We start from the raw sequence: 23,162 nt of genomic DNA, 5'->3' as shown, positions 1-23,162 counted from the left end.
CCGTCTGGCTATGAATGTCTTTAATGTTTCCCAGATCAGAATCACAGCATACAGTGTATAATAACTTCTAAAGTAAACAGAAATATCATCACCTCATTTATTTATATAGTTTTACTTTACTTTTTTTTTAATAATCATCTTTTTTTTAAATTCCTTTATTTAACATTTTTCTTCATCTCAAGTCTTGGGTTTCTGAATTCAACAAAGAATGTAAAAACAAGACAACAGGTGCAACTTTGCAAGCTTATGTGAGTGTGTATGCGTCACTGCATGTTGTGTATGTTTGCCAGTGTGGGGTGTTAATCATGTGCTTTCATGCATCATTGATCCGGGATCTCTAAATAACCTCACTGATGTGCATGAAGTCACCTTACTTCAGTTTATCGGCATGTTGAAATAAGACTAAACTGAAATCCAGCGCCAACTGTGTGAACCACAGGGCTGCAGTGAGTCACTTTGGTTAAGTGTGCGTCCACATACTGCACATCCAGTCTGATCCACTGTTAAGCACACATGCTCAGAGTCGGACAGACTTTTCTGCTTTACTTCACGTCATCCATCTCTCATCCGTTCAGGACTATTTTCTGCTACATCACGTCACTGTAAGGGCAACACAACTTCCATTATCACAATGCAACACAGTGTGTGGAAGGAAAAACGTTGGACCGCATGTGTGGTAGTGTTACTCTATGAGGATATGAGGCATCTTATGGTATCAAAGCCCTCATGTCTGTCCCACATGTGATTACGTGGCTACATGTAAACACTGCTACATGTGAAGTGAGCTAACATTTAATTGACTGCACTTGCGTTAAGTGTCTCAGTTTAGAAGTCCTGACCGTGAATCACTGGCCAGTTCCCCACACCGTCACCATCATTACATTAGTTAGCTGGCAAAAGGCAAAGCTGGCTTTTATCAGTACTCTTAGCCTCTGAAAGTCACACAGATCAAGCAGCACAGATTCATCAGGAGTATACTTAGATCAATTTCAAAATAAAAGTTTGCTGAAGGTTGAAAAGAAAAAAAAGATGCAGAGGAGTTGATGCTTCTACTACAACCCCAGAACAAATGCTAACTACAGCATCTCATGTGGGGGCTGAAGGGTGGGGATGAACTCTGCTACAGTGACTTTCCTGATTCATGATGCTACAGGATGCCCATGTGGTAATGGGCAATGTGAGAACAATAAAACAAAGGGAAGAAAAAAATATTTTTGAATGCTGTGAAAATGAATGAATTTGAAACCTCAAGATAGTGGCCTTTGTTTTTGTTTTTTTTTGTTTTTTGTCTTTTTGCAAACTGCACCTGTTGTCTTTTGTTGTCACAAAATAAGCATTTCATTCATTCACTCAAAAAAAAAGAAAAAAAGAAAAAAGAAACAAACAAGAAACTTAATATTTACAAATATTTTGTCTGTTTGATTCTTACACTTAAAAATGTACAGTTTAGATTCTCTTCCAGATGTTGTGTGTCTCTTGTCCTGCCACCCAGTTTGGTATTTTTCTTCACACATCCAGTTTCGTCAGAGTGGCCAGACTGCAGTGAATCTGGCACAATGGCGCCCTCCAGTGTTAGCTTATAAAATAGACAAAGAAAAAGAACAGACCAAACTGAATACCTTGTTTCTGTTGTCACCTCCAGTGGTGCCATTGTAGCTGTGTTGTGATGAGGTTTACTCCACAACCCCTCACTGCCTCCTTTTCCACAGGAGTGAGTACAAAAGGGTCCATATCCTCTGTAGGACAGATTAGCAAGGTGGCAAACATTGTGGGTAGAAAGATGGCCATGCCTTTGAATTTCCTTATTTGCTAGTGATCAGTTCATCCTCTCCTTTGATTCTCTTCTGATTCTGATTTCTACATTTAAGGCTGCGAGTCTTTTTTTTCCCAATCTCCTCCCAAAGTCTCTTCTCCACAGCGTGCACCTTTTCTTGCGCTACTGTCCATCATCTGTTCCACAGCATTTGTCCACCTGCAGCACACCCAAGTCAGCTGTTTTGTGTTTTACATTGTGCACATTTCCCTTTCAGTAGGCGTACAAAATCTCTGACAGGAGCAGCCAGTTACTGTATATCTCTCCCCTGCCAGCCCTCCCCCACCACCCCGTTAGGCAGTAATAAAATAGAAAACAAACAAACAGGCTAAAGCTAGAGCACAAGCAAAGACAGCACCGGTGACTAACTTCTCCCATACCGGATGTAGGCTACCATGGGTTCCTGTGGGCTCAAACAACAGCACATCAGTTCAGTTAACATACTGTATTAACCAGATTATAACCCAAGATCCATGTTTGAGATCCATAGCAGAGAATCAGAGGGGGGCATTGCTGAGCTGTAGGCCTGCACATCCTCACCCCGAAATAGAGAGGAATCAGAAACAGCAGTTGTCAAGTGTGTTGCTTTTACCCTGTTTAGGAGATCCGAGCCTCCTTTTCATCTCGCAGCTCTGTGCTGCGGGCCGCGAAGACCCACCGGTTACCCTCAGTGTGCTTAGAGTTTAATTTACAACTGATGAGCTCATAAAAACTCACTAGCTTAGTGAACTAACCCTTGAATGGGAGGATAATAGCAGAGCTGAACTGAGGTCAGAAATTGTGTAGAACGGTGCTGACACAGTGAAGTCAGGAGTTTCATGGTCATGATGGGTGATCACTGCAATGTGGGCATCAGCGGTGAAGACAAAGCTAGTGATGGGAGGAGGAGAAGGGAGGGAGGGAGGAAGTGATGTTCATATGGAGGGGGGGGGTGTTTGGGGTAAGCAGCAGGAAGGAGCTCATTGGGGAGTCTAAGTTTTTACCATGGGGATGATCCTACCTGTCTGCCTCTCTATCTCCTTACTGTCTAATTAGGGCCCACCTATACCAATGTGAAGCAGTTTGATACCACATGCACACTTACACTTACACACACACACACACACACACACACACGCACACACGCATTTTCTCTCACAGGCACACATCAAAGAGAATATGCATGTGCTGGAAATAGGGGTGCAGACAGGAGAGGGAGGGTGTAAGTAAAAGAGCAGAGGCTGCCTGTCTCTGCTTTGTTTCTCACCCTCACTGAAATACAAAAATAATTCCGTACACGCCGGCTACAACAACAGATTTGGTACCTCAAATACCCCAAAAAAAAGCAAAAAAAAAAAAGCAATGCATTTCCATACAGATGGAAAGAAGAAGTAGCGACTTGAGGATGATGGGATGGGATAGCAGTTGGCGTGTTGCATCACCTGGTTGGAGAAATCCCTCTAAATGACATCATGAAGGAAGAGAATGAATGGAGGAGTGCGTTCACAGTTGTTGCTCTGACCGTAACATCTTCTGAGATTTGTGGTCGATGACTCCTTTTTAATAAACAAGTGTCGGGTTGGGAGGTGGAGAGGTGGATTTTGTTGACTTACTTCAGGATTTCCTGTGATGCTCTTATTCTGTGAGGTTAAACAAAGACCAATATCCAAAGTGGACCGATATGATTTGAGTAGATTTGGGAAACGTGCATTGACAGATACAGTGTCCTTTCCCCCCGTCATCATCTTTAAAAATAATTCATGCATAGATCCCCACTGAGAAAACCCATTTATATACTTTCTCCTTTGTACACATTTATATATAACTATATATAATATCATTTCTCTATATCTATATTTTCAGCAAAAATTCTTTCCACAAAAACAACGATTAAACAAATGCTTGAAAAAAAAAGAAACAGAACATGAAAGAAAGAAAAAAAGAAAAAACACAATCAAGGGCCAGTTTGGCACTTTGTCATGAGAACACACAGCATCTGTTAGTTGACAGTAAATAGGAATACTCTAGAATTTTCTTTAGTTTTTTTTCCCTCGATGAGAAAGCAAACACAGTAGTACATACTTGGCACCAAGAATGCTGGTAGAATGAAAGTATCGGATATCAGTGTTTTCATAGCTATATGCTTACTGTATGTACTCTATGCCCCCTCCTACAGCTCAGTAGTTTATGATTCCTTAGAGCGAAGGAGCACTGGGGAGAGGGAGAGAATCACATGTTGAATAAGGGGAACAAAGCAGGGGATAAGACACAGATGTAGAAAAGAGAACGATATATGCACATAATACACCAGTGAGAGAAAAAAGAGATGACACCAAAGTAAAAGCATTTTGTCCCTTTGACAAACGTCAGAGGGCTTTAGTCTGGAAACGGCAGACTTTCTTTGAAAACAGTATCTTTAAAAGATCTAAATCACCCCCCGAGCTGATCATCTGCTGCCTTGCAGTTCAGTTGCTTCTCCACACACCACCAGTGGAGGGAGCTGCTACGTTTGACAGCACATGATGGAGGAGGTGGAGTTGCTTTTGGAGAAACAAGAGAATAAGAGAACAGAACAAAGGCCCACATCCAGAGGCCTCCCCTCTAGATCAGTGGCACAGCCAGTCTTCCTGGTCCTTATGTGGCGCTGTGTCAGGGCAGTCCCTACTATACTCTGGTTGTGGAGTGGGGGTGGGGCAGGGTGTTGTTGTGGCCAGTGGAGGGGAAGGTGTTAAAGGCATGAAGAGGCTGCATGCTGGTGATGGTACTGGGGATCATGGTGATGGTGTTAGGTGTCATCAGTGGCACGTCGTCGGGGGCGCGGCGTAGCGCCAGCGTGTAGTCAGGCGGGCAGGCGGGCCGGAGGATGTCGTGGGGCCGCAGCGGCTCCATGTCGTGGTGAGCGTCGTGCTCTGAGTGCTTCATCTGCAGAGACATGATCTCCTCCTCCTGACTGTGAGCCAGGTCATTGGCAGGGCCGCCCCGCTGAGGAGACAGCCTGTGGCGCCGCATCTCGTGCCGCTTGTCGCGCTTGTAGTAAAGGGCGGCAAAGGCCAGGATGTTTAGGAAGAGGAGCGACGCCCCCACAGCGACTGTCACACTCAGCTCAGTGGAATAGTCCCGGGTGTCTCCGGGGAAGAGGTCCTGGTGGGGACGCTCCGAACCCTCAGGCTCCGGGTCAGACGGGAATGTAGGGTAGGGGTGACGAGTGGTGCGGGGGCCCGGTGTTCTGGGCCAGGGCCCGTAGGTGCCCGGGCGAGGGCCTGGCGGTGAGCGCGTAGTGGTGGGGAAGAGCACCTCATGCAGACTGTGGAGGTGGGGGACTAACTCCAGCCAGAAGGCCACCTTGTTGGCTCTGTAGTTGTCTCTAACACGAGGCTTTAAGCCGATGTGGAGGTACTGCTTGTCCTTCGAGTTGAACTTGGTCCAGATGACCTCTTCGAAGCGGTTGGGCTTGGTGTGGATGAACTTGGTGTCCTGAGGGACTGGCAGGTTGGGGTCCCTAGTGGACGAAAGAGGGGGCATCTCAGTTATAGGTTTCAAGTCAAGGTTTTAATCAATCAGGTTCAAAGATTCCTTCATTGTGTTGATATCTAAGCTCTGTTAGAGCTTTTTTATTTATGAACTTACAGCAACGTGAGACAGAGGACTAAACTTTAAAAACTCTACGACCATCTGGTGAGAGAAATCAACCTTCAGACACGTCTACTCTACCACTGAGGAAGCACTACACTAGCTGGTTGCACCACAGAGCAATAATATGAAATAAAATCATCAGCAAGGCCTACCCAGTTTTGGCAAAGTTGGTCCAGTAAGTCATGACCACGGCGCTCAGCATCACATCGTTCTTCGAGAAGTTGCACGGGAACAGATCTGTGGCACCGATCATGGGCACACCAAACACGTACGGTATCTCATCTCCGTGGGCGGCGTCGGCCCACTCGGGTCGCGTCTCGGTCTGGCAGTGGTGGTAGAACGTGTAAAAGTAAACTGGGGACTGAAACTCAGCGTGGAGTTTGGCAGTGGCCACTGCTGGCGCCACCCACTGGTGGTCGGTAAACAGAGCTAACAGGGTCTTCCTCCGCATGTCGCCGTTGTCCCTGTCTGCCCAGTCGGTGTACATGAACTTGATGGTCTCCCTCAGGATGTCTTTGCCTGGAAGGTGAGACGTGGGAGGGGGGGAAAAAAAGGATAAAGGGAAATAAAGAAAGTTGAGAGGAAAGTCGTGACAGTGATAGAGCAGTTTGAGAGATGAGACTGGTCAATAGATGTGAAACAGAGGGTGGAGGCAGACAGAAGAATTGAAATGATGGATGGGGGAAAAAAATGAAGCGGCCTCTGTTTGTATGTGTTGCACTGTATGTGTGTGAGACGGAAAAAAGTGCAAGGACAGACTGAGCAACAAAAACAAAGAGTACGTCTCTCAGAGAGGGGAATGAATGACAGGCACTTGAGATGGAGTGTGACTGCATTATCCAAATGTGCGTGTATTTTGACTGTGGCCCGCTGTGAGGGGTTTGCAGGTTGATCTGTTAGGAACAACAGCACTGTGATTGGGAGCTGGCTACCTGGGGGATGATGAGAGACAGCATTAGTGCCCACAGAGCCTCAAAGGCCAAAGCACAGACCCACCACGGTGAAAGATAATCTCAATGATAGGCAGCCTCTTTAGTATGCCTGTCTTGGTTGATACACTTCACTGGGCTCACATTTTATCTCGTCTCATTCTTTGCCCACATAATGTTTTAAAGAGTTGCATTTCTACTGGGATCTGTAGTTTTGGACGAGCTGTTGTTGATGTATTTTTGCTGAAAGAATATAATAATTTAAACTGTGTTTATAACAAAAAAATGAAGCACTTCTTTTTTGAGAATCTAAAAAGTAGAACTGTCGTGTAGGCTATAATGTGACATCTAGCTCAGGTCTTAGGGAATATATTTATTATACTAAAACTTGTTAATAATTTATACTGTTCATGTTTAAAGATATACTATATTTTGACAATTTGACTCCTTTATTTTCACCCCTTTAAAAAAGATTGCATCTTAATTGGCTCCAGAATAAACCAGGAACGATGCTGCAAAACTCAGTCATCTGAGAGGAGAGAGTAGTTAGTTATATAAACAAATTTGATCTGAAAGATGAATACAGTTACCTTCAGGGTATCCGTAGAGGTTATCGACAAAGTTGGAGATGGTGTAGTCGAATGCCGCGGCTGAGATGCCATCGTTGTCCTCACTGTCATCTACAAACTTCAGCCCCTCTCCCTGGTTCACTCCTATTAGGATGTCATAGTTGAGGAACTCCCCCTGGTGGTGAAATAGAGGAAGAAAACACTGAGTGCTGAAATTATATTCAAAGGGAAGGGTTTCCAGTCTCTGTATATGACATATTTCTAAATTCACTACAACTACAAATACTGTTGAATACAATTTGGTTTTTCGTATTTATCTGTAAGGTCGGATCAGTTTCAGTCATATTTTGTATGTGATATTTATGCCAAGAAACCTGGACCACCACCACAAGCTTAGTCAGAGACAGGAAGAAGAGATCTAGTTTTAATACTACCATGTGTTATCATCAAATACATCACATTTGTTTCATTATAAGATGCAAAATACCTCAAAGATGAGCTCTACACAAACAGCATTTCACAACCTGTAAGCGCCGGTCTTGTGGAGTTTTTAAAGTCTACAGTATCAATTGATGCACAACAAGAGCTCAGTTTGAGATGTGGCTCATTTTTCTCCTCAAATGAGCCAGAAACCTTCTGATGCTACCCTCTAATTATTTCGTACAGATTATGAATTGTGATGAGCTAAAATACGGGAAAAAAAACACAAAATAAGAAAAAAACGAAATTCTCCTTCAAACAATTATCTTCATTTTTTGGACTATTTCTTATCTTTTCTTTGATGTTGTGAAATACTGTATAATTCTACGTCTTAAAATTATTCCAATCAAGCTGAGAAGAGAAAATCACTTTTTGATTGAATTGCTCGTTATCCAGACATGCACCCTGTGATGAAGGCTTTGCAAGTACACAACGCTTTGTATTAAAGGATCACAAAAAAAAAAGAAAAAAAAAAGGTTGTGAACCATGGGTCTAAAATATACCACCAAACCAATGTACATCTCAAACACCACCAGCTGTTTTATGAGTTCACACCACCTGGTAAAGGTCACCGCCACACCCCAACTCTGTGCAAAGGTCACACTGAAACATGTTTTTTGTGTTCTCCTCTGTCTTTCGTGTCAATAACCGCAGTATAAGTATGACATCTGCTGCTGGTGTCAGACCCTCACCTGCTGCATGAGGATCTCCGGATCATCGGGCACGACATCGCCATCCACCACAGGGCCAAAGGCAATGTGGTAGCGGGCTGGCTGGATGTCCTGGTCCACCAGCTCCCTGAAGTTCTTGCGTCTCAGGCAGTCAACCAGGTCGGCCGTCTCCGTGTAGGTGCAGCCCACCTTCCGGGCCAGGATCTTGGTGTACTTGAGGGGCTGGTAGTTGACGGACCAGCTAGAGATGGCCGTTCCACTCTGGGCTATGGCCCTGTGAAACAGACCTGCAGGGACAGATGGAAAAGAATCTATCTTAATTTATGAGGGGATAAATTAGGTCTTTTAAGGTCCTAAAAACATGGTAAAGTGTTGGTGGTCTCACTGGATGTCATGTGCATTTTCCCCAGTTTTTAGTATTTTCTGCTGGCAGGATGGAGCTCTGTGAAGTTTTGAAATAGGACACGATGCAGAAAGACTATTTGATGTGGATCATATCATCATATCAGGTTCCCTTTGTCTACTTTTAGAATTTCCCCGTATTAGAAAACTAACCCTTTTTTATTTTATCTCATCCCTCTCACTTGAGCAAAAGCTGGCAGATAGGGAATGAAACTAAATCACAGAGAGAGCATGCTCTGCTGCTGTAACTAAAAAAAACAGAGGCAGGACTGGGAGCAGGCTCATCTGAGATTTTATAAAGAGCCATTTTCCCTTTTTCTTGCACTGGATGTTTTTTTCTCTCAGCCTCTCTCTGGCTATGTTTCCCTCTTCCTCTCTTCCTCTTTGTCTCTCTCTGTCTCCTTAGTTCTGCCTGTCCTGTGCTGTTTGAGCCACTCAAGCGGCTCGTTAAGGGGCCGCCTGCCTGACTCGTTTCCTCTTGCGTTCCTTTTTTCTCTCTCTACCCTCTCCCGGGCTGAAGATTGGTCAGTTAATTATTAAGCAGAGCCGCAGTGCCGCCCTTTCCCTGGGAAATCAATTACAGTAAGAAGTAGCTTGGAAAGAGCTACACCTACATATCTGTACCGTGAGAGACAGCGGGGGAGAGGCAGACAGAGAAGTGGGAGGTGGGTATTATTTCATTCGTCTTCAAAATCAGTTTCTTTGTCATTCCCTAAGTGCCTCTTGCCTCCCCTGCTCAGTGCCTTCCTTTATTTGGCTCCTCTCATCTCTGATGCTAGGTCAGAGCATAGCTTTTCTCTTTCTCCTCCACTTTTTCCTCCTTCAACATTATTACCTCAGGACATCTCTACCCCCTTTCCCTATACACTGCCAAAAGGATACCATGGATGCTGCCTTCCCCTCTATGTCCCCCACCCTTCATTATATCAGCATCATTTACAGTCCCACCCTCCATCCCATATGCCACTTCCATCCTGCCATCCATCCTGAACATGTCTGCTATCGGGCTTGTGATTTGTGATGCAGTGTTGTTGACATGATTGGTGTCCCTTAAGGGTGAGGATGACAGACTCCTTACCTGGCGTCCCTGGCGGGGGGGGGAGAGAGGGGGAGCATGACAGACAGGCGGCGTCTAGTGGGCTGATGTTACACCGTTAGATGCTGATGATGACGAGGATGATGATGACGATGGGGGTGATGACAAAGTGGAGGCATGAGAATGGACAGGCGGCAGTGAGAGGGTGGAGGGGTAGGGGGTGGGGGGGTGGGGGGGTGGTTGTCAGTGACAGGAGACAAGGGGTTAATACAAGCTTTCCCAACCAGTAGGGTCCCTCTGCTGCTAAAGTTCTCCCCTGAAAAATTAATGATCAAACTAGAATGACTGTCAACAATTGTGGTTGCCATCTCAAAGTGAACAAACAAGCAGTGGCGGCTTTTGGGCTGAGCCAGTGTGAAAAACATCTGGCCAACTAAAACAAAATATTGCTATATTTTAAAGTATAAACTTTTTCACTTCCTTTAATGAGTTGGATGAGAAGACTGCCACTTTCATGTCTGCATGCTAAAGCATGGAGCTGGAGCTGGGAGGTGTTTAGCCTGGATTAGCATAAAGACCGTTTGCTAAGTTAGAAAATACATTTACCAGCACCTCTGAAGCTCGCTAATTCAAACATATCTTGTTTGCTTAATCCTTATACATAAAGAAATGAAAACGACAATTTGTGGTTTTAGAGGAGTAACACACTTGTCGGCCAACAACAGCCAGGTGCGATGGCTTCCCACAGCGGGGATGCGGTGCAGAAATACAGGGCGGATGGATAAACTGTTGTTCATCAAGAAATAGTTATAGTGTGTAAGGTGTAGTATGAGAACAGCAAGTCTGTGTTGGGGTGGATGGATGAGCTGGCAAAACACAGGACTTTTATACAGGAAACCACTGTTCATTTCCTGTTTCAAACTTTTTCTTTTTTCTTTTTATGACAATGTTGTTTCTTTTATAAACGGCTGCCCTGCAACTTTAATCGAGTGTTTACTATTGTAACCATGATGACAGAGGTCTAGCCTTAAGGAAGTATTTATTTCAACCCAACCCTGATCTTCTCCTAAACACAACCTAAGCAAACTGTGATTATTCCTCAACTTTAACCGAGTGTTTATTATAGTGACCATGAAAACAAAGGTCTGGTACGCCTGCTGCTGGCACGCTCCTATGAGTTGTACAGTATCTGAGGGTAGGGACCAAAAAAAACTATGTGGTTGTTTCAGTTGGAGGACACTGACAAACGTAAACAAGGTTGTTTTTTTTTCTCCAAAATATTAAAGTATTAATTTCTTAGTATTGCTTTTTGTTCAAATTGTATAAACACAATTTCGTGTTGCGTTACTCTTTAAAACAACTTTGTATTCTTCATTCCAGGGTGGCTAATTATTTCCACAGAGCCTGGTTAGCAGTGCTTAAAGGGTTGCAACAAGATATTTCTCTGGTGAAATTTGCTGTTATTTTTCTTTGTATTTGCACTTTAGATATGAGGTATAAGCACCTAGACCTACATATAAACATATAACAGTTGGGGTTTCGGGGGGGGGGGGGTACTAAGAGCGAAGTGGGTCACTTGCTGATGAGGGAAAAAAGGTTGGGTGTGCCTGGGTTAATATGAAGGGGTTAACAGACATCAGTATAATTATAGCTATTGTATTAAATGGACACATTGCCATGGCAGCAGTACACAGATGCTCTCTCAAGCCTTGACAACACTCATTTGTTTTCAAGGCACATCTACACAGACAGAATGAGTCAAAATTAGAGACGTGTCAGACGTCTGAGCTTCAGACACACACACACACACACACACACACACACACACACACACACACACACACACGCACGCACACACAGATTGGCGATTGAAACAGATTTGTGGTTGTGTGAACATGCTCTCTCTAATCTCTCTCCTTCTTTTCACCTACAATTCTTTCCCTGTTTCTGTCCTTTGCAGTTTGTGTGTGTGAGACGGAAAATGAACAGAGGAGAGAGATATTGAGGGAGAGTCCTCAAGCAGCGTGGAGAACAGAGAAGTTACGATCGAAGGAGGACAGCTTCAAGAACAGCATGATCAAAGGCGCCGAGTGCGTGACCATTTGGCTGCGGGTCGTCAGCCACACTGATCTCAATTCAGATCAAAGTCGATTGGTCCGTAGGCCTCTCTCTTTTGGTGGTGCAATGTTAACACTTAGCCCTCAGGGTGTGTTGTTGGTAATGGGGAGCATGAGGTCAGACAGATGTAGGTTTTTGATGGAGGTAAAACCTCTCTGCTGCAGAGCAGTGGAGCGTTAACAGGAGTCAGGAGCGCTCGCCAAGTCAGGTAATGTGAGGTGAGGTTTGAGCCCCAGTGTCATTTATCCTCCACAGACATGGACGACATAACCTGGATCAAACATGGACTCACTCATTAGCAACATGACTGCTTAAATTCTTCAGTTCAAAGGATAAGCAGTGTTGTCCTTTGAGGATAGAGGTGTCAAGCGAACATCACAGGCCCTAATGATTTCTGGGGCAGCTTGCTGAGTTCCCATCTGATCATGGGTCATGACATAACCCACAGAGAAATAGAGGTAAAAAAAAAATATACACTATCAACTACACTGGGTATAAAAAAGTTATTTCAACTACAAAAATAAATAAACAAACATTTTTTTTTTGAGGGTTTTAAAGACTGAATCAGAAATCACCATCTGTTTCCTGCAAATATATAGAACACATACGCAGAGATGGTGTGTAAGTATGCATTATGGCCATTCAGAGATCAGTCAGGAATGATCTACGCTGAGGACTGAAACATCGCTGGATCTGGGAGAATTCATGTAAACAGCCACAATCCATTAGTCAGGAAATGTGTGCTTAATGAGCGATTCACAAGGCTGGATTCAGACGATTAGCAGTCGCAAGAAATTTATGACATTCCAGGAATTCCAATACCAGTGGGAATGTGTGTTAAAGTATCTACCGAATATAAAAATACAAACAAGTGGATGATGAGGTGACAGACGAAGAATAACTGATGCTGTACCGAGAAAACGAACACGCAAATAACACAACAAGTCTTCAATTACCCTCCGAGTGGTGTGAGAGGATGAGGAGGTTGACGCAGGACGCCCCGGCTCCGGAGCCGAAGATGGTGATCCTCTCTGGGTCTCCGCCGAAGTGGCCGATGTTCTCATTGAGCCAACGCAGGGCCTGGATCTGGTCCAGCAGGCCGTAGTTTCCCTTAGCGGACTGATCACCAGTACTGAGGAAGCCTGGAGAATAAAGAGAGGAGAGAAGGACAAGATGACGTCAGTATCAGTACCTTTAGTATTTAGTACCTGTCTTGACAAATGTTCCCTACTGCGGCCTGTAAATCAGTTTCTGACTGCTGAGAACAAGTGTGTTTGCGTTTGAGTCAATGTGTGTGCGCGCAACCCCATTATTCATCAGCAAGGAGTGACAGAAGCTGCACGAAGACAGCAAAGGGAGTGAGAGAAGAATCTGCTTTTTCAGCTCCTCTCTTGATGACGTTGACTTTGTCTAATGCCCTTGAGCAGGGAATTTTACAGAAAGCCACTTACACACCCGAGAAATATAGGTGACCCTAATCTGAATCACACCCATAACTGGATTACAAGTGATGACACATCATGCCAGGATTTGAACACTTTACAATCTTTTTAGTCACTCAGTCCTCTATCAATATTCTATACTTTTCTGACTGTTAGCAAATCCAATATAAAGTACTACTACCAACGATGGACAGATTCTAGTGTTGTGTGTGTGTGTGTGTGTGTGTGTGTTTGTGTGTGTAGTCCTGTAGTGCCATAGAGCGCCATTGTCTAAAAATTATTAAAAACACATCAGAGACATGTTGCTTCATTACCATGAACATGAGCACCGTAGTTTAGCTGACATTTGCCTCTCATGATTGCAGCTGAGTATCTTCGATTGCTCCACCAAAGACCGAAATCTATTCCATTTAAGTACCCATTAACTGGCGGGCTCTCGGATCCTAATGGGACTCTTAATTAGGTCTTTATTAAAGGCAGGTGCACTGGAAAGGTCATCCATTAAGTCTATACAGTAGAGGTTAAACACTTGTATACAGCTAGCTGCTAGAATCTACTGGGAAAGAAACACACACTATGTTGTCTGCAATGGATGTGTAATTAGTGTTATCAAGATCTCGGCTATTTCCAATTAGATCCAATATAAAGTCACAAGCATTTCTCAATTCACTATACAGCTTTTCCTTTGTTCAGTGCTAATTAAATCATACAGTATATACAGTATATTCATAGGTATAGGTCGGTAGCTGGTTAGGAAGGTAAGGGTTTCTCTATGGGCTGTCTGTCAGGTTTTCCTTTCGAGATATTTATTCAGGGTCCAGGCGCAGTTGTATTTTGAATAGTGGGTTTAAGAATATGAGTTGGGAGTCTATAGGCGGGATTCCAACGATCTGTTTTTATGCACATTTTCAATTAGGGAATAAAAAAAAAAAAAGATGAGGGTGGAAAAGCCTGTGTATCGATAATAGTAAATGTGACATGTGACACAAACAGAAATGCCATATTTTAACCATGTTTTCTACATTTTCTTCACCATCTGAGGTTTGACCGTCTCTGTTTTCATTAGGTCATTTTGACGTGCCCTCCTGACTGGAGAAGTTGCACCACCAGCTGTTTATTTTGACAAACCACGGTACTAATATTCACATAACAGTAGTGGATGGAAACATGCATCAATTCACATCTTATTTTGTCGAGTAATGGAAACATGTAGGTTATAATGTTTGTGGTTAACTACACAAGGACAATGACATAAATACTATCAAAAAAATAGCCAAATTATTCACAAAACAATAGACAACTGAACAACTAAAAATAAAAGCAGGGATTACAAAAATGATAAAACCAGAAACAGGAATCTTAGAATATACAAAAGAGAAAATAAACTGCACTGACAGGCATTAGACTGACTAGATCTCACTAAACAGAATACCAACTTAGTAGCAAGAGCCAGTCTGTGGATAAGGCGCCACCTTGTGGGAAAAACATGGCAGATGACCTGCACTCTCTCCCAATATTATATTTTACAACACATTTACTTCAGAACTACAACGCAGAATGAAGAAATAGACAAAGGCAGATGAAACAATTGTGTAGAGATTTCAACTGTGACTGAATCTTTGCCATAACAGCGAGTACATGTGAACTACTGAGCGTGACACAGTCTTAATTAACAATTAAGCTAGTGGTTCCTGAGATATCGCGTTCACAACGCCAAAACTGTGCTTTGTGAGGTCACCGTGACCTTGACCTTTGACCCGTTGACGAGCAAAATCTAATCAGTTCATCCTTGAGTCCAAGCAAGTGTTTGTGAGACAAACAGACAGGTAACCCGAAAACATATTGCTTCCAGCCCTCGCTGTTGCCAGTGCGGAGGCATAAAAACAGACACACATAATGACATTAATCACTGAGTAATGAACGATGCACACCTGAAAGAACAGGAAGTGCATCTCCACACTGTATTAAACAAGTCTAAAACTTTCACGCGGCAGAAGTTGTCTGCCAGCTGCTGGAAAAGGTTGATGTTGCAGTGGGAGAGGTGATGGCTCATCATCAGCCGACTGAAAGTGCTCCATGGAGAATAAAACCATATGAGTGTTGTTCATGTTTGTTTATATGTTCATTTATCATGAATTTACAATTTAATTTGAGCAAAAAATGACTGCCACTGTCTGCTTCCATATGCTGTACTTACGTTGAGGGTTTCATATACTGAAGTTCACGACATCGTCGCAATAATTTCTCTCTCTATTCTGCAAGTACAACTAAAATCAATTAAGAGTGATCATCTCAAATGATCCATAAAAAAACAAAAGGGATCGGAGCACATATCAGGAAGCACATCATGCATTTACTGGCTTTTGTGCTGCTCTTTAAACACCACAAATACACACAAATAAGCTGCATGTTTGGGTGCATTAATTAAGCCAAGCACAAACAAGAGGCAAATAAGCTGCCTAATGCCCTACTGTAATCACCATGATATATTAAACATAACCAATTATGCTAATGAGGTCATTAACTGAGCTAATTAATGCAATACATAGTAATACTTCTTTGTCAGCGTAGTTTCTTGCACAAAATGTGGGAGCAGTTAAAATATAAAGTCCAGATATTTAGAGGAGGAAAATGAGAAAATCATTAATTATCATTATTTTATAAAGCGAGATCATTTATTGTTATGTTTTGCTGTTTTAATTATTGTCCTTGTTAAAATGTGTGATGCGCTGGTGGGACATCAAAACACTGAAGCGACTGAACAGGGCTACACAGAGTCAGCACACATCCAGGATCCTAAAGTTATCTTGTTACAGCCAAGGCCGTTGTGTTTCCTGCACCTTCACGCTGCGTCCAACTGACTGTGAGTCAGTGTACGACAGCAGGCCACTTCACCCGCGCTCCCCTTCCTCTATAATCTGATAAAAAGGCTTGAAGAAACAGAGGAGCTGGTTAAAATGCCGCAATGCAAGATGAAAGCGCGGCTCTGCATGAATAGCCTTTAAAATGGCTGTGGTAAGGAATGGTGGTTAGAGGGGGTAAGGGGGAGAGAGACAGAGAGACAGAGGGAGAAAGAGGGAGAGAGAGAGAGAGTAAAGGAGAAGGAGAGAAGGATAGTGGGTGTTCTGTGAGTCCCGGATAGAGGCACAGTGTTTCATCTGCCTCCAAGACACCAGGGGTTGGCTTGCGCGCACACACACACACACGCGCGCACACACAGGGACACTGATCAAAGGCTGACACTACAGAGAAGACTGCCTCCTTTTCTCTCCATCTCCCTCTCTTTTCCACACACACACATACACACACACACACACACACACAGACAAAGATGCACACATCACACGTATACATGAGCGCACAAAGACAGAGGAATATTACGTACGTGCGCACGTGGAAACAGGACACATGCATACGCACAAAGGCTATGTATAATCATTCGAACATGCTAGCGCCCACGCTGACCTGATGCACGCTCATATTCCTCTGTATTTTACTTTTGTGTATCTATCCTGCGTTCACAAGCGGCAATGAGCCTTTTATGTTCCATCAGAGAGCCTTGAGATTATATAGAACCAATGTGCTTGCACAGGTTTGTTGTGTGTGTGTGTGTGTGTGTGTGTGTGTATGTTTGTGTGCAGCCATACATGTGATCATGATTTGTGTGTGAACAGTGTGGTGCTTCTAACACACTGTATCCCATGTGAATCCATTGTTAGAGGTTGACATGGGTGCCAGAACTCCCTGTGTGAGTGTGAGTGTGAGTGTGTGTGTGTGTGTGTTCTTGGCAGCATAGTGATCATTGTCTATCAGAGGAGTGTGTGCAACGTCCAGAGAAATGAACAGATGTGGGCGGCTCGAAGCATCTGAATTATGTATGGGACGCACACACTTTCAATATGACACACACACACACACACACACACACCCAAACCTCAGATTGTGCCCACTTCTTTCAGAGGTGATGAAAGCCACCTGCTTGTTAGATAGGCTGCACGTTCCCAAACGCTGTAGTATATTAATCTAATTGCAGCACCTTGCTGTTTATATCACCAATGCTGCAGCGGGACGACAGCATCATCCTGCTGCCACGCTGAACGTTTAGCAATTTCCAGAGGGTCACGCTGAATGATGCAAAAGGATAGGGAAGTAGGAGAGAAAAAAAAGGGGAAATAAGAAACATTCCTCTTTTCTTCAGTGAGCTTAAAAAGAGGCTTTTTTCCACAAACACCACTCTGGCTTTAGACACAGCGATTGGCCTTGGGTGATTTGCTCCGCTCCTCTCCCTCTTTCTCTTTGCGCTCTTTCTCTCTCTAAAGTTGTTATTACTATTGCCTGGCTGTGACAACCAAATTATCTGTGAAATTATTCAGATTTTATACCCTCACACTGGGCAGGACCCCTCTCAGTGTGTGCACGTGTGTGTCTGTGTGTGTGCGTATGTATGTGTGATTTGCACCCTTTGCCGAGCAGAAAAACAGTGACATTTTGACATGTGAACAATCAGCTGAATGAAGACGCGACCTGCTTGGTGTCAGCACCTCTGTCTAATCTCTTTCTCTTGTGCTATTTCCAAATTCCTGATATTTTTCTGTATTTTTTAATCAGTGTCTTGCTTTTTTGATCTCCCCGGCATCTTCCACATCTTTTCATCTGTTCCTCTCTGAAACTGTTCACCTCTGACTTGATGTTTAGCAGAGAAAATAAAACTTCACAACAGCAGCATATTAATGAAAGTAACACAGCATCCTCTCAGTTTAAAAGTACTGATATATACTGATATGTACTGATACATATATGTCTGCCATTTGTAATTTCAACATGTTTACATACTGTACCTCTAGGCTATATACAGTAGTTTTCATTGCTAGTGGCAGAACCTTTCCCATGCTGGATTCATAAGTGAAATTGCATTCAACTGATCCAGACTTACTGTTATCAGCCTCAATGTTCACTGTTTACTGTTACTGTTACTGCTAATGCTAATCCAACATTTCCTACTGTGACTGTGGCCTGTTCACTTTAAAAGCATTCCACTGTTGAAACACAGGCTTTTATTGTGAAGTAGTCACAGGAAATGCAGTGTATTTGATAGCAATGTTTTCATTGACAAACTCTTTTTGCTCTACTGTTAAACCACATTTACTGTTACCACAGTGACCACAGGTGGCGCCAAAGCAACCAAGGATGAAATTGTAAGATTTACTGTATAAATGTACAGAAAATGTTCTGGTGTCTCAAATTTGAAATACTAATCCGTGTTTTTTTTTTGCCCTATTTCTTCTCTATTTCTTTCACTGGTTTATCTTTTCATGGATGCTCCTCCATTAACTCTTCCTTCATTCATTCTTTTATCTCCCTGGTCCCCCGTTGCTCAATCCCTCCATCTTTCAGGGTTTAGTCTGGGGCTTAGGTTGCTGGTCTCTGAGGTCCTCTGTGGTGTATGTATGTGTGTGTCTGTGTGTGTCTGTCTGTGTGTGTCTGTGTGTGTGAGTGCACTGTCAGTGGACTGTCACTCTTTTGCACACCCCTTAATGAAATTGCATGGCCAATTGTATGTATGTGTGTGTCTGTGTGTGTGTGTGCTTGCATCAGTATGTAATAATGTCGTCTGAAGCTGTGTGTTGTCATACTGTATGTTCTGTGTTTGGGTGGCACAACAACACAGAGATACAGCAACAGCAAGAGAGGAAGTGTGTGTGTGTGTGTGTGTGTGTGTGTGTGAGGATGCTTATGAGAGAGAAACCAGGCCAGCTCCCAGCAGACTACAAGAGAGTCTCCCTCAAAGCCTCAATCTGCACATGCATGTTTATGTGTGTGTGTGTGTGAGTATTTAGAAAGTACGAGTGAGTGTGATCGCTCTTGTTTTTGTCACAGGCCAGTTCCAAGTGTGTCAGAGGGATGCAGAACACACACACACATAGACATGCACTCATACACACGCACTCATACACAGAGGGAGGATGACAGTGAGTTAGAAGCATGAGAGCGGCTGACAGAGACAGAATGAGTCACAAAGGGACAAACATAACGAAAGAAAGTGAAATGATAGATTGTCAGGTGTGTGTGTGTGTGTGTGTCCTCAGGGACACGAAGAAGGACTAGATTCTATTTCACTCTCCTGCTTTAACTACAGTCTTTATGGAGTAGTGCTGTGTGTCTATTGATCAGGTTTTGTTGCCCTGTGAACACTTTTACAGCCCCAAGGAACAATAGCTCACCGGCTTGATCACACACTCTCATCATGAGCCTTTTCATGTGAGTGTGTGCTCAGAATTGAAAGGCCCTCACCTCTTTGTGTCCTTTTTTTTGTATTTCCACATCTATTCCTCAGTCCACTTCCTTTCCAAGACTCCTATTTATCCATCATTTGGCTCCCTTGAGTGTTACTGTCCCTGGGGTCTTCTAGCTAGTCAGAGGGTAATGGCGGGTGAAATAGGGGTGCCATGGGCCAGATCGGACACGATGTATGGTGTAAAGCTACTGTAATTGTTTTTCTCTTCATCGCTGTGTTTGACATTTACTGAGGAGACTTAAACCCCTCCTGTGATCAGAGGGTCATTATTCACATACCCTTTCATTAGGATGCTGATTTTAACATGCATATAATATGAAAATGAAATATGTGTATGTTGCAATATCTTTTTCATACATTGCATTTGGGTTACTTACATTTAGAACTCTGTGCTTGCTCCAATCACAGCATGTGGTGTCAGAGTTATGCTGACTCAGGTCGGTGGGAGGCGTTCCCTGTGAAATCCTCGCATCACAAAATGTGGAATGTACATGTGATTAAATATATCTTATGTAACCAAATCACGGTCAGCTGAGCTGCCTTTCATTTACCCAGTGGCAAAGGCACGAAATAATTGAAATGTGAAAGATTCCTAAGATTAAGATTGTCCTTTATTTTGCCACTGTCAATATCTGACTTTTAAAGGGGTACTCCACTGATTTAGTATTGCATTTCCAAAAAGCTGGAATACTAACAAGAAACAGACTTGGTCAAGTGGTGGCGGGGATATTCTGACTTTTACTTCCATATATGGGCTCCTGGATCCTACACTTCCCATAATGCAACTTCACAGGTTCTCCCTCCGGTTTTGTTTTTTGTTGTATCCAAGCACAGCTGAGACAGCCCAGATGATATCAGTGGGGTCATTTTCTCAGATTAAAGTGATAGTGTGGGTTATGTGAAGTGAGGTTGTGTGAGGTACTTATACATAGTCAGTGTACGCTGCAGATCAGCTGTATGAGTCAGAATGACCTAAGAGAAAGGGCGTGTATGCGTCGGAATACCGTAGATAAACGGTTGAGAAAATGTAGTTCCAAAGGAAAAGGCTGTTTGACAGCAAGATAAAGTGTACACTTCATCTGATATTGGCTTTTTTTCAGTGGACATTTTTAAAGTGGCTAAAACACGTTTTCTTTCTGCTGACCGTGTCCACAACATTCAGCTCAGCTCACACCACCCCACGTCAAACTACCCAAACTCTCACTTTAAGCTCCTCCAGAGCCTCACAACACTTTGCACAACTGCTACACAGACTTATTAGACCTCATCATGATGAGTAAACTTGACTTTGACGTGTAGTTGGCAGAGTGTCAAAAACTTTGAAAAGTCTGCATCTTGGGCCAACCCGAGTTAAATGTTTACACAATGCTCCTGAGCAGGGATGGAGGGAAAATATAGGCAGGGGTGGAGGAAAACAAGAGCTAATGAATCCCCAAACTGCCGTCCATGCCGACTCCAGCAGCAGCAGCAGCAGCAGCACCAGCACTAGCAGCTGTGCAGTGGTTAGGATTTACCGAGCAAAACAAACAAACAGCAAAAATAAATGGATAAACACTCATTGTGGTTCTACAGGGGCGTGTGAACGTGAGTGCGTGTGTCTCAAAGCATCTGAGTCTGCATGAATGCGTAGGAGCGTTTTATTTGCATGTTTATGTGCATACGTGGTGCGTGAGTCTATCTGACTGTCATCTCCTGTTCATGCTTTTCTGTTGCGGTGCTATGAATGGCTGGTTGTGTCTGTGCATCTGTGAAGCTAAAAGTAGACCTCTGCTACTCCACTACGCTCTGGCAAAAATACTGCAATACTTCAAACAGAGCCCGTGCTGGCTTGGCCTAGATACTGTAACTCCTTCTCACGCTGAACTCAGTTTGCATGGCACCGAGTACAGCCAGCATGTTGCAGTTCAGCTGAGCTTGGGTTTTTCATCTGGCACGGTTCATGCCTTTTTCAGAATCATTTTATTTGACCATTTTTGTACATTCATCAAAAAAAAAATTTCACCTGATGCATTTCACCTGATGCATATCCTTTTGAAAGAAAAGGTGTTTGGATTCATTATTCAGCTTCAAACCGAACCTTAACAAAACTAACTAGTATGTTCCTCATTGTCACTCACAGACACACACACCTGTATACACACACGTATTTACATGACAAATTCATCAAGATGTCTGACTGTTTTCCCCTTCCATGGCAGCGTAATTAAAATATGCAAATGATATGATAAATCGCATTTCACTCTGATGGTGACAATGGCAGTTGTGCTGAACGCCTTCAGTAGTGGAAGGTTGTTGTCAGATAAGGCCGCTTCACATCAAACGTGTGGGTGACGTGAGCCTGTGTGTGTTTCGTGTGTGTGACAAAGGGAATTCTGCCCACCCACCCCCACACTCAGCAGAGCGTTTCACAGGGTCGATTATTTTGACCTTCCCTTTACATGTATATTGGGTAAACAATTTAGATAAACAATGTTCTGCAAAAATTGAGCGATACCTCCTCCTACACACGTGTTGTGTATCCGTGATCTGCAGGTCGGGGTTTCAGTATGTGAGTATGTAAGTATTTGCTCCCGGGTTCAAACTGTGGCTGACCGTGGACCTTCTAATGCTGGTACAGAAACATGGTCGTCTTGTCATGACAGCTCTTCACTCCGTTTTTTTAAATTAATTAATGATAATAAGATCTAAATATTATTCATTAATAATGAATAAGCATTTATGACAATTTTAGTTTAAGTCTGAAAACTAATTTTATTTCTATCCTAGCTCCCACAGCCTGATCTATAAATATTTGTGGTAGAATTAGTATTCAGTAGTATTCAGTAGTATATAGTTTATAATAATAGTATTCAGATCCATTACATCAAAAAGTGATAATACCAAAAAGATCCATTACAAGGTTCAAAGACCTGTGTTCAAAATATTTCTTAGGTGAAAGTACAGATACATTGTCAGAAAAATGTTCTATGTATTTAAAAGTAAAAGCCTCATTATGCTGAAAATGTAAGTGTTACATAATCATATTACTGGATATTTAATACTAACTACTGTGTAAGAAATCATTTAATGTTGGAGTTGGTTGAGATGGAGCTGCTTTGAACTACTTGTTATACTATAGGGTAGAGTAATACTTCATATTAAATACACTGAAATCTTCAAAGTAATGACACCTGTCAAAGAAAAAGTACAATTTCTGTCTATGGAAAGTTTGAAGAGCAGAAGTATAAAGGATGGAAATACTTCAAAACTGCACACAAGTACATCCCTTGCACTTAGTTACACTCCATCATTGAATACTAGGAGTGTGACAGGTTGACACCATCACATTGACAGGATGACACATTGTTGGTGTCACATATTGGTGGAGTCTAACAGTGTTGGCTATGAACCAGAAGCCAAAGGCTACTGGGGCTATCGTCAGCTACTTCAGAATGCAACAGAAGACAAACAAATCACGGCGCTGAGGGCTTTTGTCAGAGGTTATGTTTTCTCTCTTCACACCATCACATACAAATGGGAAACACTGCTCCCATGTGCGGAGCCAGATAACGCTGTTTGTCAACCTCATGATTGGTGCCTGCGCCTTTGTCATATCACTCATTGCTCTGAATGAGGTGGACGTAAATGGCCAGAATGAATTCACTCTGAGGGAGAGGAAGGCCACACGCGCGCCACAACAACACGATCAACTCACAAAAAGTCGTCCGTCTTGCGAGGTAAAGCCCGTCTGTGAAATCTGTGACATGCGCTGCTTCAAAACAGCTTTGATTTATCAGCTATTTGTTTCAAAGTACT

At 43.1% G+C, this 23,162-nt stretch overlaps 1 protein-coding gene across 2 annotated transcripts in view; it reads right to left on the bottom strand.

The window, feature by feature from the left end:
* Window positions 1-3: 3 nt before the first annotated feature.
* The window catches only part of nlgn2a (neuroligin 2a), a 179,709-nt gene continuing 156,550 nt past the window's right edge, over window positions 4-23,162 (bottom strand). For both annotated transcript variants that reach the window (XM_056368403.1, XM_056368404.1), the window contains 5 exons: window positions 12,587-12,772; window positions 8,096-8,361; window positions 6,945-7,098; window positions 5,578-5,944; window positions 4-5,291 (listed from right to left, as the gene is read on the bottom strand). In XM_056368403.1, coding sequence (XP_056224378.1) covers window positions 4,457-5,291; window positions 5,578-5,944; window positions 6,945-7,098; window positions 8,096-8,361; window positions 12,587-12,772 — 1,808 coding nt within the window. In that variant the 3' untranslated portion in view covers window positions 4-4,456. The remainder of the gene's footprint in view (window positions 5,292-5,577; window positions 5,945-6,944; window positions 7,099-8,095; window positions 8,362-12,586; window positions 12,773-23,162) is intronic.

This window comes from Seriola aureovittata, chromosome 23 (genome assembly GCF_021018895.1).
Source record: "Seriola aureovittata isolate HTS-2021-v1 ecotype China chromosome 23, ASM2101889v1, whole genome shotgun sequence".
Lineage (NCBI taxonomy): Eukaryota > Metazoa > Chordata > Actinopteri > Carangiformes > Carangidae > Seriola > Seriola aureovittata.
The sequence above is the reverse complement of the archived record's forward strand: the minus strand, read 5'-3'. Positions and strand labels throughout refer to the sequence as shown.